At 44.3% G+C, this 15,533-nt stretch overlaps 1 protein-coding gene across 5 annotated transcripts in view; it reads right to left on the minus strand.

Moving 5' to 3' along the window:
* The window catches only part of SLC23A2 (solute carrier family 23 member 2), a 151,697-nt gene that overhangs the window by 35,006 nt on the left and 101,158 nt on the right, over window positions 1-15,533 (minus strand). For all 5 annotated transcript variants that reach the window (XM_036244240.1, XM_036244237.1, XM_036244241.1 and 2 more), the window contains 2 exons: window positions 10,938-11,054; window positions 8,293-8,450 (listed from right to left, as the gene is read on the minus strand). In XM_036244240.1, coding sequence (XP_036100133.1) covers window positions 8,293-8,450; window positions 10,938-11,054 — 275 coding nt within the window. The remainder of the gene's footprint in view (window positions 1-8,292; window positions 8,451-10,937; window positions 11,055-15,533) is intronic.

The raw sequence follows: 15,533 nt of genomic DNA on the forward strand, positions 1-15,533 counted from the left end.
GAAAATCAATGAAAAAATATTCCCGGGTGAGGATTAAAGAACAAGAGCCACAAACAGACCCTAAATCCTAGAGAACTGCAGAGACCTTAGTATGGGTGGGAGCACGGGGATTGGTGTGCCAATGGTCACTGCTAACAAGACTACTAAGTATAAAAAATTTTTTTTACTGTTCTAAAGACTATGAATTAATTCTTCTTTGTGGTTAGCAATTTGACATATGGTTAGGTCCAGTTGTTTCTGTTCATATTCAATTTTAGGGTGTGCTTTTCTTCAGCCTTTTAGATTTTGTTTTTGAATATGCTGAATATTTATACAGTTTAAAAGTCAGACCATATACCAGAAGGGAGTAGCAAGAAATATTCAGAGTGATGAAAAGCAAGAACCTACAACCAACATTACACTATCCTGCAAAGCTGTCATTTAGAATCGATGGCCATAGAGAGTTTCCCAGACAAGGAAAAGCTAAAGGAGTTCATCACCACCAAACCATTATTATATGAAATGTTGAAGGGTCTTCTTGAAGAAAACGATAAAAAATATGAACAAACAAAATGGCAATGAATACGTAGCTATTAACAATTGAATCTACAAACAAAATGAACAAACAGAACAGAAACATTCTCATAGATATAGAGAACATTTTGTTGGTTGCCAGATGGGAGGGAGAATGTGGGAATGGGTGAAAAAGGTAAAGGGATTAAGACGAACAAATTGGTTGCTAGACTGACAAACCTTAAAAGGAAGGGGGTTGGGGAGGTAGGAAGAAATAAACCAAAGAACTTATATGCATATATGCATAACCAGTGGACACAGACAACAGTGTGGGAAAAGGCGAGGGGGGGGGGGGGCAGGAGTGGGGTCAATGGGGGAAAAATGAAGAATACATTCAACAATAAAGATTTTTAAAAAAGGAATGTGAGCCTTACATTTATTAAAAGAAAAGACATTTAATAAACTTCACAGTTGTCTCAAAAAAAAAAAAAAGTCAGACCATATAAAGAGATATACCAGGAAAGTCTCACTCCCATCCCTAGCCCCTCCAACCCATTCTTATATAGTTAACCATTTTCATCTATTCCCCACTTATCCTTGTTATTTCTTCTTTCTCACCAAATAATATACATGTACACATACTTTTTGCAACTTGCTTTCCCAATATATCTGGAAACAGTTCAGAGAGAGTTTTCTCATTCTTTCTTAAGGCTGCATAGGACTGCGCTGTGTGATGTACCCTAGCAGCCAGTCTGCTGTAAACGGACGTCCAGACTGTTAAATATTTTGCCAGAACAAATTACACAGCAGCAAATAACTTTTTGTATATCACTTTGAATTTGTGGGCAGGCATCTTCGGGGTAAATTTCTACAAGTGGGGTTATTGGATCAAATGGTAAATACATATGCAGTGTAGCTATTGTAAAATTTCTCTCCAAAGGGCTTGAACTACGCTCCCTCCTGACGGCAGTGTGTGAGGAGCCTGCCCTCCCAGACGTGGTGAGAGGGTGGCTGGTCAAGGCTTCTAACGAACGTTGACAAATGATATCTGACGGTAGCTCTCCATTTGTGTTCTCTCATCAGTCAATTTGGTGATGATACTTCCACAGGGCGAAGCAGGGCCACTGCATTCATGGTTTTTGTGAACTGTCCATGTTTTTTGCTCTTTTTTGTACATAATTTTTGGTATTTTTTAACATTGATTTTTAAAAGGTCTTTCTATAGTTGAGATATTATACCTCATCTGTGATGTAATACAAATATTTTCTCCAGTTTGTCATTTTTGTTTGTTTATGGTGTATTTTTGCAACGCAAAAGTGTAAACAATGTTTTTATATTTGTCATAAAATTTATCATCCTTATATTGTTTCTGGAGTTTGAGTCCTAGTTTAAAAGTTTAAAACCCCACTTCCAGATTAGAAAGAGAATTCACTCTTATTTTGTTCTAGTACTTTCAGTGTTCATTGTTCTTGCATTTGAATCGCTAATTAATTTTGAGTTGATTCAAAGAAAACTCAAGTAAAAACAAGTGCAACCCTTATCTTCAAGTTCATGTTATTGTGGCTTCACAGATAAATACTAAAATTACATGAACTATCCCGTTCACACCTTCAGGGGGCGAGACCCTGAAGAACTTCGGCAGGAAGGAAGCGCTGCCCAGCACCTGCCCCGGAGCCCCGACTCACACAGTGCACGGGAACTCCACTTGGCGAGCTGGGCATGATTCTCATGACCTCCTTTCCAAACATGATATCAACTGTTGCAGGTCAAGGCTGGTAGCCTAAAACACTTTTATTACTTAAAGATCTAATCAGTCACCGAGAAGTGTGAGCGAATTCCTCGGGGTGCAGCAGGGTTCTGTTGGTTGTAGTTATATGACTGTACTCATGACTAAAAACTCATAGAGCTGAACATATAAAAACGGTACATTTTACTGTGCGTCAATCACCCTTCACTAGCTAGGATTTAGATTGTGTCTATAAAATCAGTATCCTTCAGGGAATGGACATGGGAGGAGGATGACAACACATTCCTTAAATGCTGAAGTTCATTAAATAGTTAACAAAAAACACACCATTTTAAAAAGACAAGAGCTCCCCCACTAGATCTGGTGAGAAGCTCTGTCCTCTAGTCCTGTGTACAGCTGCTCTATCCCTATATAGCATTTGCCATGACAGTCACCTGGTTGAACGGAAGACTAAGAAAGGAGAGGTGGCCGTAAGGAGGAGGAGAAGCCATTCAGAATACGAGAATGTGCGGAACAAGTGAGATGTGATGGTCAAAGAAAAAAAAAAAGACCATGGTTACCCTGGCCAGTTTGGCTCAGTGATTAGAGTGTTGGCACGAGGACCGAAGGGTCAAGGGTTCCATTCCTGGTCAAGGGCACGTACCTGGGTTGCAGGTTCAATCCCTGGCCCTGGTCAGGGTTGTGCAGGAGGCAACAAATCGATGTGTCTCCCTCACATCGATGATTCTCTCCACCCCCCTTATCTAAAAATCAATGGAAAAATATCCTTAGGTGAGAATTAACAACAAAAAAAGACCATGAAGAACTAATATACACCCAGAGGGCCCAGTCTCCTAGGCCCCAGGAGCATCAGATATATTAACAGAGAAGCAGTGTGCTAAGAGAAGGGGGAAGACCACCCAAGAAAGCTCAAGCTGAAGGAGCAAAGCTGATGGCAGTGTGGGCATGGAGTAGGCCCAAATGCCTGCTATGCTCATCAGAGCCATGCTGCTACCAGGTGTCCCAGCCCAGCTCCCTGCAACCCCTCTGCCCAGCCCACGACTACCTGCCTCCTTCCCTTCCAGAAGGCTCACTAAAATAATGAGTGCCCACAGGTGTGTGTGGACAGGTGCCCGGAGTTAACCAGAATGAGGCTTTGAGAGATCAGGCGCCTTGCCCAATCACATGAAAACAGTGGAATGAGAGCAATTCCACGGCTAGTCAACTCGCCCACCCTGCAGCACGTTAGGGGGTGAGGGGAAGCTCCCTCCCTCCAAGATCATTAACTCCAGGTTCTCACAGGCCCCATTTCTTTAATATACAGGATGGGGCAAAAGTAGGTTTACAGCAGTTCATATGGGAAACACAATAATTAATAAATAATAATACAACCTACCTTTGCCCCACCCTGTACTATCTAAAATTTTAAGTTAAATGGACAGTAATTTTTTAAATTTGGTGGGGAAAACTCACAACTTCCTACTATGTGCCTGCTTGATATGACAGAATGTGAAATCACCTATATAGTAATTTTTGCCAAAGTTTCACCCCAAATCAGCCATGCCTCTAGCCCTATCTCCCAGTTTACAATAAATAAGGAGGGTTGTGAAACAAATCAAATACCACCAAAAGGACACAAATTCAGACCACAGAACACTTGACAGACAACTAGTTTAAAAGGAGGTGATTTGCCCCTGGCCGGTTTGGCTGTCGTTAGAGTGTCGGCCTGTGGTCCAGAAAGACCCGGGTTTGGTTCCCACTAGGGACACGTACCAAAAAAAATCAAATAAAAAATGAAAATAAAAAAATAAAAGGGGGTGATTTGGAGGGAAAGATGGGGGGACTGTTTATTACTAAAACCAGATGAACCTGCATAGACCCTGGCTCAGGGAGGCAGAGGGGCTAGCCATAAAAGATATTTTAGGGACCACTTGGGAGATTAAATGTGGACTGCACATTAGATGATATGATAGAATAACTGTTGTAAGTGGTTACACAGGAGACCCTTATTCCTAGGAGATATGTAGGGGTGACTCAGCATGCTATCTCCAACTTTACTTCCAAGTAGTTAAAAAAACACACACATACCCCACAAATTACATATACAGAAAGAAAATGTGGGGGAAATCCCGGTTTCCTCACCTCAATCTAAGCACTGAACCCCTCGATTCTTCTACGTTTATCAGTAGTTAAGAATTCAAAGACCTGGACTTGAGACCGTGAAGTACCCTGGAGCTGTCCCTGTCCTCGGTGAGCACACAATTTATACCAGCCTTTGTACCCAAGGAGAAGGAAGACAGGGAGCTGTCTCCTCAGGGCAGGCAACAGTGGTGGGTACAATGACACTTTTGGCCAAAACCCTACCTTTTCCCAACAAAGGAAGGTTCTAGGTGTCTACAATAGGCCTGTGATGGCCAGGGTAGGCTCATCTGTGGGGGGACACCCCACCTACAGTCTTTTCTTTTGCTGGAAAGCTTAGACTGCCTGAAGCAAAAGGCTGGAGGTGACCCTCAAACACAGAGCCTGCCACACCTCAGGGAAGGGCAGCATGGCAGGCGAGGGGCAGGTGCTGAAGGGCCCTTTCACCCCCAGCTCTGCACTGGCTCCTGGGGTGGGGGAATGAGCGGGACTGCTGCAAGCTGGCTCACACCCTTACCCTGATCTCTTGGGAGTTTAAAGGCTTTGTACTAATTCCTGGAACAAGTCCAAGGGGTGGCTGGGACTGACGTCACACAAATCAAACTGAACCCAGAATGTTGAAATCTCACATAAGGAAACTCAATGAAAGCAAATGCATGAGATCAAGGTCAAAGGAGAGAGAGGAGGAGGAAAAGGCGGGGTGGGGAGGAGGAAGAAAGGGCAGAGGGAGAAGGTGACAGAGCAGGCATGGCACAGTTCGCCCACCTGCAGGCAGCAGCTCGGGGAAGCCTGAAGTCACACACCTGGGGCTAGGACCCACAACCTCCATTGCCAAACTGTCCTGGTGCCCAGAGGAAAGGAACCCCTCTGTGCCCGGGGAGATGTGCAGTGAGGAAGGAGGGCTGCAGCGGGGCTGCACCAGGCACACACTGTGGGCCTCTGCCCCACCCGTGGGAAACATGCCTCCAAAGAGACAACTGTGATGTGCTGACATCTTGCAGCAGGCAGTCTGAGCTCTTGCTCGTGTGCGGAGGCATACCTCTGTGTCCCCTTCACTTTTTCCCTATCAATTTTGAGAACTTATATGGAATCAAACAGATGTGTGGGAACAGTGTGCCCCCTCTTCAGCAGGGTGCCCATGTGAAATGAGGAGGGATGGCCTGGCCACTGCCCACAGGTGGGGATGCTGACACTTTCTTCCTGTGAGCTGGACCTGCAGTCCTCTTAGCTCCCTCAGAGGAAAGAGCCCCCTCCTCACAAGCACAGACAAGGTTGGTCTTTAGGTCCCAGGCACAGGCTGCATCCAGTGCCATTGAGTATGGGGTACTCGGCAGGCGGCTGGCAAATACGAAAACAAGCTTACAGAGCTCACACAATACTACAAACCAGCCCGAGTCAAAAAAGGCTGAAAATCCATCTTAGAAATCATGAAAGCTGAACAAGAAAACCTTTTACTTCTGCTGCTCTAAGCCTAAGTGCTGAAATGCTCCCCTCCATAAAAAACCCATACAATGAATGCACAGGCCCTGCAATCCGATGGCTGCGGCAATGGGAATACACCATGGCTACACCAGCACTTCCCTCCTGCACTGCCCCACCCTAACAACCCCTCTGCCCCAACTGCTTCACCTGTTTATTTGATCCTGTCGTGACCAGAAGTAAATACACAAATCTATTAAAATGATCATTCACAGCCTCTGACAAGGGTCTGTGTCAGCTTTTAGCAAACTAAAAGGCTTTTCCTATTACTCAGGCACTATAACTCCCCAAATGTGTTTTAGGAAGTTAATAATAATCCACAAAAACACAACAGGTCCATTAAAATATGGTAAGTGTCCTCCCCAGGATCCTCAGGAAGAGCCTCCTTGTGTTCACAAAAGGTAACAGCTGGAGAAGTCATCTGTCCAAGGTCCCGTTCACGTCTCATGCTTGCTTGTTCAACTCCCTCGTGTGTGAAGGAGAAGAAAGCAGCATTTGCCACATTGTGTGAGCTATTGCTTTTCACTGGGAACGGCAGGTTCTGACTGCCCCTGGGATTAGTTTATCACTGAAATATCCAACAACTGCATTTACCAGCACTAGCAAAGCGGCTGACTATGCCGACTTTGGCATGAGACCAGGACACAGTTGCACACAGTACATGTTATACCACAATAAAGATATCTGCATTCCCTCTTCATATCACCAAACAAGCCGCAACTACAGGCACTGCCCAAATTTACAGAGACTGTGCTACAAGTCCTTTCATGAATCATCTGTTTAGGAAAAAAACAAAAATATTTCCCCAGAGAATTAGCCACCCTATATGTGAGGTAAGGCTCCCAAGTCAGACAACAAAAGCTTTCTAGTCCACTCTAGACTTGAAATACAGAACCTTAAATACTGTATCAAAAGAATGAAAGATGCTGCCCGACAAATTTAACTACCTGGCACTAAGAAAATTAATTAAGTCCTCCCTGGAATGCCCAGAACACATTTCCTTCCTCTAGCAGCTCAATGCCCTCCCCCCCCCCCCTCAGGAGACCCACTCTGAGGTAGGGATCTCTCAGCACAGTGGTTGCAGGCAGTCCTGCAGGGGCTGGGGTTTTGAGAACTCCGAGAGCTGGCCATCCCACAGTGCTCAGATCACATGGCTTCCTTCAATCAGCACATCTGCAAGGGAGCCACCACTTCCCTTCCCCTCCCAGGGCACTGCCTGTGCCGCCAACCAGAACACCCTAACGCTGCTCATGGTTCTCCCCGTGTTCTCCTGCAAGGGCAGCCCTCTCCAGCTCCCTGAGGATTCTGACTCATTGAAATGCAGTCCACGATTCCCCAGGTGCTCTGCAGTATCTCCCTCTCGCTCCCCCAACAGCAAGGCAAAGCTCTTCCACAGATTGTCTCATGGAGCAGGAGACGGAACTGGAACTCTAGAACTCGGAAGCTTACTCTACTGCCCTCCCCCTGAGGACAGTCCTGTCCCTTCAGGCTCCACTCGTGAGCAGAGCCCCAGGGTAGAGGAAGAGTTTGCAGTGTGAAGAGAGCAGAAGAGGGGACAGGAGAAACAGAGCAAGCCTGCAGGAGGAGGCAGGAAAGATCACTCACTTCCTCCTCTGCCAGCTCCTCACCCATCCAAGCTGGGATCAGGGATGCAAAGGTGAACAAGTCAGAGCCCTGGATCAAGGAGGGGAGCACAATCCAGTGGGAAAAGACACAAAAACAAAAAAGGACACCGTGGAATAAGAGCCACATTAGAAGAATGTACACAGATGCGTGTATGGGCATTCAGAGAGAACAAAAGGGCTTTGAGGAGTCGAGGGTGCTTCAGCAAGGAGAGGGACAAGCCAAACCAGAGGATGAACAGGGTGTACGGGACTGCTGGGGAACACAAGCACAGGAGCGTGACACAGCAGGGTGGCTCGGGGAGGAGCTCACCCCAGGGTGAGTGCAGAGAAGGGGACAGCAGGGTTCAGAGGCATGGCTGGAAAGGCGGTGGGACACAGAGCAAGGGAGCAGCTTAAAAAGTGAGCATATCCTGGTTGGAAACAGGGAGCAGGGCTGCAGCCTGGGAGCTCCAAGGAAGATGCCAATGTTGGAAAGACAGCACGGGATGGGTGCACACAGTGGGGCAAGGAGATCAGCCTTGGAGGCAAGGAAACCAACTGGGAACCTAGTGGCACAGTCCAGGTCTGAACTGAAGGAGGGGTACTGGAGAGAGCAGATCCTGCAGCTGGAGGGAGGAAAGGAGCTGAGAGTGAGTCAGACTTTCCAGCTTACGCTGGGTGGGAAGTGGTGCCACCCACCAAGACAAGAAACATGGTGGGGGTGGGGTAGGGGAAGGCTCTCTAGAACACCCCCCCCCCCCGCAGTCCTTCTAAGCAGCCCTTGGTAAATTGCAATGTTCAATACCTCCCTTACAGGGGCTTCAACATCCCAATTTAGTACCCCAATCTCACCTGCATCCAAACGTTGTCTGCAGCAGAGTTGTGATTCCCACACAGAAGAAAATGGTCCCGATGAGCTGGCTGGTGGCCCACTGGTCATACCCCACACACATGGCATCAGCCAGCAGAAAGGGCACCGCGATTGTTCCGCTGAAGCAAGTCAGGTAGTGCTGTGGGTGACAGAGATGGGAGGAGGAAGAGTAGACCGATCGTCGTTTGTTTCTGATTTCATCCTAACTCTCCCCTCCAATGTTTTTTAAAAATAGCTCATGTGAAGAAACTCTTTGGTTTGCTTAGGTACACATGTTTATCATATTTAAATCATATTTCTTTTTCAGCATTTTTCCTTTCCATTACATTTCCTTGTCTTATTACTCATTGTATTATTACTTATTACTCACACGAATACAGGCCAGCATAAAGGAAGTCCTTAATACAATCACTGGTGATATTTTACTTATACAATTCTTACTGGGATTCTCTTTTTTCCAAATGCTTTTCAGTGTCAATTGTTAAAATCATAGGCCTTTCTCCTCTGATGCATTCACATGAATTATTTTGTGCGCAACAATTCCTAAAACAAATTCTAGTTAGTCTTGCTGTATCTTTCTTCTGCTATTTAAATTGCCAAAATTTTATGTAGAATTTTACATCTGTATTCTTGAAATAATTAGTCAACGTTAAAAAAAACTCTCTCAGTAACTGGGGTTAAAGTTATACAAGTTTCACCTGGCCGATGTGGCTCGGTGGTTAAGCATCAACCCATGCACCAAGAGGTCGCAGGTTCAATTCCCAGTCAGGGCACACGCCCGGGTTGTGGGCCAAAGCCCAGTGGGGGGCATGCAGGAGGCGGCCAATCAATGTTCTCTCTCATTGACGTTTCTCTCTCTCTCTCTCTCTCTCCCCCCCCCTTCCTTCCTCTCTCTCTAAAATCAATTAAAAAAATTTTTTAATGAAGTTATACAAGCTTCACTGCACAGGGTGTTTTCCATGTTTTTCTATGGTGTGGCCTTGTTTGACAACCATCAGGGAAGGGTGGAGGGCATACAGGAGCTGTGGGAACGCTCCACCAAAACCCCAGCCCACTCTCCTCTGGGCCCCACCTTCACTCCTAGTAGGCCATTTCCAGCAGCCTGCTTCTTGTGCCTACTTCTGTTCTGCAAACCCTAATCTTCTTCCTCATCTCTGTTCCTGCTGGCTAAAATATGTAGCTTGTAGTCGATAAAACCCAAATTGTATAACCTTGTATAACAATAATAGGTACTGCATGCAGGAAACAGAACATTCCCATCTAGGACTTCTCAGAGCTGCTCACAAGCTTAAGAACATTGTGCATCATAAAGAAGGGCACGATGGTCTGGCCAGTGTCGCTCAGTGCTTGAGCGTCTACCCATGCACCAGGAGGTCACCGGTTCGATTCCTGGTCAGGGCACATGCCCAGGTTGTGGGCTCAATCCCCAGTGGGGGCAGGCAGGAGGTGGCCAATCGATGTTCTCTTTGATCGATGTTTCTATCTCTCTTTCCCTCTCTTCCTCTCTCTCTAAAATCAATAAGTAAAAAAGAAGAAAAAGAAGGGCATGATGCATGCAGGGTTTCCCAATCCCATTTGACCCAATCCCATTCTACTTCTTCTAAAAATAGCTACAATATAAACATTTCAAAACACAAGTCTCCTGAATTTGTTTTGGGACGTTCAACCTAAGGAAAATTATCTCCATGAGCACTCAGCTCCTTTGGTCATGACTCCTTCTTTATTAGACACTTTTCAGTCCAGGTTACCAAATGCTATAAACCCTAAAAAGGGTGTGAGGGCGTGGCTGGAAACCTGGACCAACTGTCAGGGCAGGTACAGCCTCAACTCCAAGGGAATAAACCTGCCTGGGTAATGAGACGGACTTTCTCAGCATCTGAAATACCCCAGATTAAACTGATCATTCAAACTTAAGAAAGGAAGAATGGTAAGTCCAAGCTAAAACAACCAAGGTGAACACAGGTGAGCCGTGTGAGTCCTGGGAAAAAAGCTTCCTGTCTCGTCCCCTTTCTTTAGGAGCCCTGCAGAGACCTGTCACCTGGTGTCACATCCTGCCCTGTCCCCCAGCCCAGCCCCAGTCCCCTCACCTGGCGGCTTCCCTGCTCTGCTCCCACTGGAAGCTGAAGCAAAGCAGCTGCTACTATGGCAAAGTTTGCCTTCCTTTAAAAAATAGGACTGAAACCTGCCATTTATGTCTTGGTCATCATGGCATTTCTCAGTGTCACCCGTTTCACGATAGAGTTGACCATGATTGTGTGGGTTGGTGAACTAAGCCAGGAATGAGAGATGAAAACTAGTTCTTTTTTTTTTCTCTTCTCTTCCACTTTTCTCCTCCCTTTATTCTTCCTTCTTTCCATATCTCTACAGTCTTCTGTCTTTCCTTCCACGTCACTTATTTTGCATATTCCCTGAACACTTTCCTTCTTTCATTCCCTGTTTAACCTACTTTAGCTCTTTTCTTTTTCACTATTATAAAACTGATGTTGACCATTTCCATTCATCATTCTTAAAAGAATAATTTATAATAAAGCCATCAATAAATAAAAATCTAAATTGAATTTTAAAAACATCCACACAAAGAATTCAAGCATCTGCTGGTGATTACATCATAAAGGAACCATCTTACCTGCAGCCCCAGAAATATGCACAGGTACCAGGGAGGAACGTCTTCTATGGTGTAAATCATGTCTGATCTCTGGGGGTCTAGACTGCCAGTGCTATCCAATGTCTCAGCCAGAGAGCTCTGTGAGCAAGAGGGGCAAAGGAGTTGTTTAATAAATACAAGGACTACTGTTAGCTCAGCTCAGCTCAGCACAGGCCCATTACTAAAAAAGAACTTCATAAAGTGACTGCCACTCTCCCATAACATTAAGCCTTGGCTACCTTTGACACAATGCATAAGCACACTGGCTCAGGGGGACACATGGTCTTCAGAGTTTGGGGGTTCATTCTCCATTGCTATCGACTCATCCCCAAGAGTACCCAGCTTGCTCAGAGCTTCTCCCCGAGCCTGGGGACCGCCTGCGTGGAAACGATGATCCCAGGTGGAGACCACAAAGTAATACCCTGACATGAGCAGTCCTTGGGTGGTGCTCAGAATGAAAAAACATTATAAAATGCTAGTCACTTTCACACAGAGAGCACTATTCTGCCCCTCCTACCCCACACATCCCTGCAAGGAGAAAGAACTTAGTGCCTAAAAATAAGTCCTACACCTTGTATCAAGACACATCTGCTCAGACACAATGGTGTGTGAAAAGAGCAAAATTCAAAAGTGTGGAGGTGAGTGACTCACATTTCACTTAAAACTAACATACCAAAAATGTATTTATAGTTCAGGGGGCAATTTCTTTTCTTTGTTCCTCCCAGCACTACTACAGGTTTTTTTAAGTGTTAAGAGCTGCATGCTTTTTGACCCAAATTCTTCACATAGACCAGACGCTTTAGGTTATGGCCTAGGTCAGCAATTTTCAACTGGTGTGCCGCAAGAATTTCAAAAACATGCAATACCTGACGATTAGTCAGGGGCACTGACCTTTTTTCCTTTAGATTGTCAAATAAAAAGATGACATCTTCCAACACAATAGTTGTCCGGTGTGAATGAATCAAAATTATACCTTTTTTTTTGTCAGATTGGCAAAAATGTTATTTTTTCTTTTCTTTTTTTTTTTTTATCCTCACCCGAGGACATTTTTCCATTTTTTGTTCAGGTAGAGTGGGAGGGAGAGAGAGGAACAGAGAGAGAGAGAGAAACATCAACATGAAAGGGACACATCGAGTGGCTGCCACCTGCCCAACCGACTAGGGCCGGGGACAAACTGCAACCGAGGTACGTGCCCTTAGCGGGAACCGAACCCGGGTCTCTCAGGACCACAGGCCGACACTCTAACCTCTGAGCCAAACCGGCCAGGGCCAAAAATGTTATTTTTTGATATGCCACAGAATCTGAGTAATCAGTTTGTGTGTGCCCTGAGATGAGAACAGTTGAAAATCTCTGGTCTGGGTTACAGTCTAGATATTCCCAGGCAGCATCAGCATCACACTTTTTTCTTTTTCTTTTAATTGAACTTACTGAGGTGACATTGGTTAATAAAATTATATAGGTTTCAGGTGTACAATTCTAGAATACATCATCTGTACGTTGTATTGTATGTTCACCACCCCAAGTCAAGTCAGCTTCGACTCCGAAGTCATCCAGTATCTGTGCCAAACAGAAAACTCAAGGTAACCTCGAGTTCCCCAAGGTAGCCTCAAAACTGCTTCGATTTCTAAAACCCTATGAACAATTTCTTGGAATCTGAGATGTGCGTGGCTTAAAAAATATTTTATAACCTGACAGAATGTCTACCAGGAAACAAAATTAAAACATGCTCCACAAATGAGATAAAGATTATGACACTCTGACCTTTGACCACATCTAGCCCAATTTGTGCCTTCTTATCAGGCGGATCTGGTCCACAGAAAGAAGGTGACTCCATGTGTTTATTACTCAATTTTCCATGCACAGGGCAATAGGGATTTAGAAGCCAAACACCCTTGAACAAAAGAAGTGACAAAATTCAGGCTTACCTTCTAAAGCATAACGGTAAATGTCTGGCGTAAGTGGACATTTGATCTAATCCAAATGTGACGTGAATATGACCTTTTCGAGAGAACTTTTTCTTCCATTCAAACAATGGATAGTGGGTGATTTTATTGTTGAATGGGTAAAATTGATTGTGTGTGTCTTTTAAAAATTTGTTAGTAGAGAAAGTACACCTGTGTAAGGAATTTGATATGTGGTGATATGTAGTCAAGAATTAATTCAGCAGGTCTGGGATGTCCAAATGCTGCACATTTCCAAGAAAAGTTTGGCCCTTACTTGGTACCTGGGAGGTAATATCTGAGCTTTTGGGACATCCTAACTCTGAAAAGTGTGTTTCCTTACCTGAAGCCTTGGACTGCCCCCAAATAGTTTATGCTAACAATGCAATCTATGGTGAGGGCCTTGGGGCTACATAACATCAGTTTGACCTCTGAAGGGACTGAACACTAATGTCAACCATGCAGTGGTCAGCTATACCTACATGACTGATCCCCAATAAAACCCTGGACACCAGGGCTCCAGTGAGCTTCCCTGGTTGGCAACACTCCTTGAGTAAATTTAGTCACACATTGTTTGGTAAAAACTAGGCACTGCCCACATAAATCCAGTGGAAGAGGACAACTAAAAGTCTCCTGGACCTTTCCCCATGTGCCTCTTTCCATTGACTTTAATCTGAATCCTTTCTCTGCAATAAGCTGTAACCATGAGTGTAACAGTTTCTCTGAATTGAGTCCTAGAAAAATCACTGAACCTGAATGGGAAACTCCCAACTGACCATTTTGCTGATATGATGCAACCATGGATACTGGGCTTGCTATACAAAGGATAATTCAACACCATCATGTTATTTACAGTCTCCAAGTGGGGGTGGGGAGAGTGTTACTGCTTAAAAAGTATAAAAGAGAAACATCTGAAAGTACAGTAACACTACAATGTCCTTTAGTACAAGCTGTTATAATACTGCAAGCAATACTATTCTAATGTCCACAAATAGAATTAAGATGACACTGAGTAGGGAACTATGTGGTCAAGGGGATCAATTAACCCTGTCAGACAAATGCTGCTCCCCCTCGTGGAGACAGCAGTGTGTTTGGTCATTAGAAGCTATGGTACCACAGTCAGTTACCACTGCATTAACAATACAAACCATTTAAAAAGTTGCAACAATAACCTCCAAGAACAACATTTCTTTATAAGATGACTACATTAATAGTTTAATAATGTAATTTAGAAGACTTTTCCATCATTTTCTATGGTCTGAAATAATCTAAAGAACAAGGAAGCTACTTGTCCTTCAAAGATTAGTGAGCTAAGAACTCAGCTCTCTGGTTAGAACCTTCTTTTTTTTTTTTTTTTTGTACATGCCCCTAGCGGGAACTGAACTCGGGACTCTCTGGTCCGCAGGCCGACGCTCCAACCGCTGAGCCAAACCGGCCAGGGCTGATTAGAACCTTCTTAAGACCACTAATAACCTTCCCAAAATGAGGAGACAAATAAAAATGTCCCAAATGAAAGGACAGAACAATACTCCAGGAAAAGAACTAAACAAAATGGAGAAAAGCAATCTAACATATGCAGAGTTCAAAACACTGGTTATCAGGATGTTCAGGGAACTTAGTGAGAACCTCAAGAGCATAGTAAAGGACTAGTCAGAAATGAAGGGTGAATCAATAGTAGAGTAGATGGAGCTGAGAAGCAAACCATAGATTTGGAATATAAGGAAACAAAAAACAATCAGAACAGCAAAAAGAAAAAAGAATTTTTAAAAAATGAGGATAGTGTAAGGAGCCTCTGGGACAACTTCAAGCATACCAACATTTGCATCATGGGTGTGCCAGAAGGAGAAGAGAGAGAACAAGAAAGTGAAAATCCATCTGAAAAAATGATGACAGAAAACTTCCCTAACTTGGTAAAAAAAAACAGACATCTAAGTTCAGGAAGCACAGGGAGTCCAGAACAAGATGAACCCAAAGAAGCCCACACCAAGACACATCATAATTAAAATACAAAAGGTTAAAGACAGAGAGAGTCTTAAAAGCAGTAAGAGAAAAGCAGTTAGTTACCTACAAGGGAGTTCCCATAAGACTGTCAGCTGATTTCTCAAAAAAAACTTTGCAGGCCAGAAGGGAGTGGCAAGAAATATTCAAAGTGATGAAAAGCAAGGATCTACAACCAAGATTATTCTATCCTGCAAAGCTACCATTTAGAATTAATGGACATATCAAGAGTTTCCCAGACAAGAAAACGCTAAAGGAGTCCATCACCACCAAACCAGTATTATCTGAAATGTTGAAGGGTCTTCTTGAACAAGAAGATAAAAAATATGAACAATAAAATGACAATACATATCTATCAACAATTAAATCTATAAACAAAATGAACAAGCAGAACAGAGAATCACAGATACAGAGAAATTTTTGTTGGTTGCCAGATGGGAAAGGGGTTGGAGGGATGGGCGGGAAAGAGATTAAGAAGTAATCCCTAAGAAGTTGTTAGACTGATGAACCTTAGAGGGAAGGGGGGAGGAGGGACGGGAAGAGATAAACCAAAGAACTTATATACATAACCAATGGACACAGACAATAATGTGTGGAAGGCAGGAGGGGAACAGGGGGTTGGTGAGGAAAAACAGTGGGA

This window comes from Molossus molossus, unplaced genomic scaffold (assembly GCF_014108415.1).
Source record: "Molossus molossus isolate mMolMol1 unplaced genomic scaffold, mMolMol1.p scaffold_m16_p_6, whole genome shotgun sequence".
Classification (NCBI taxonomy): Eukaryota; Metazoa; Chordata; class Mammalia; order Chiroptera; family Molossidae; genus Molossus; species Molossus molossus.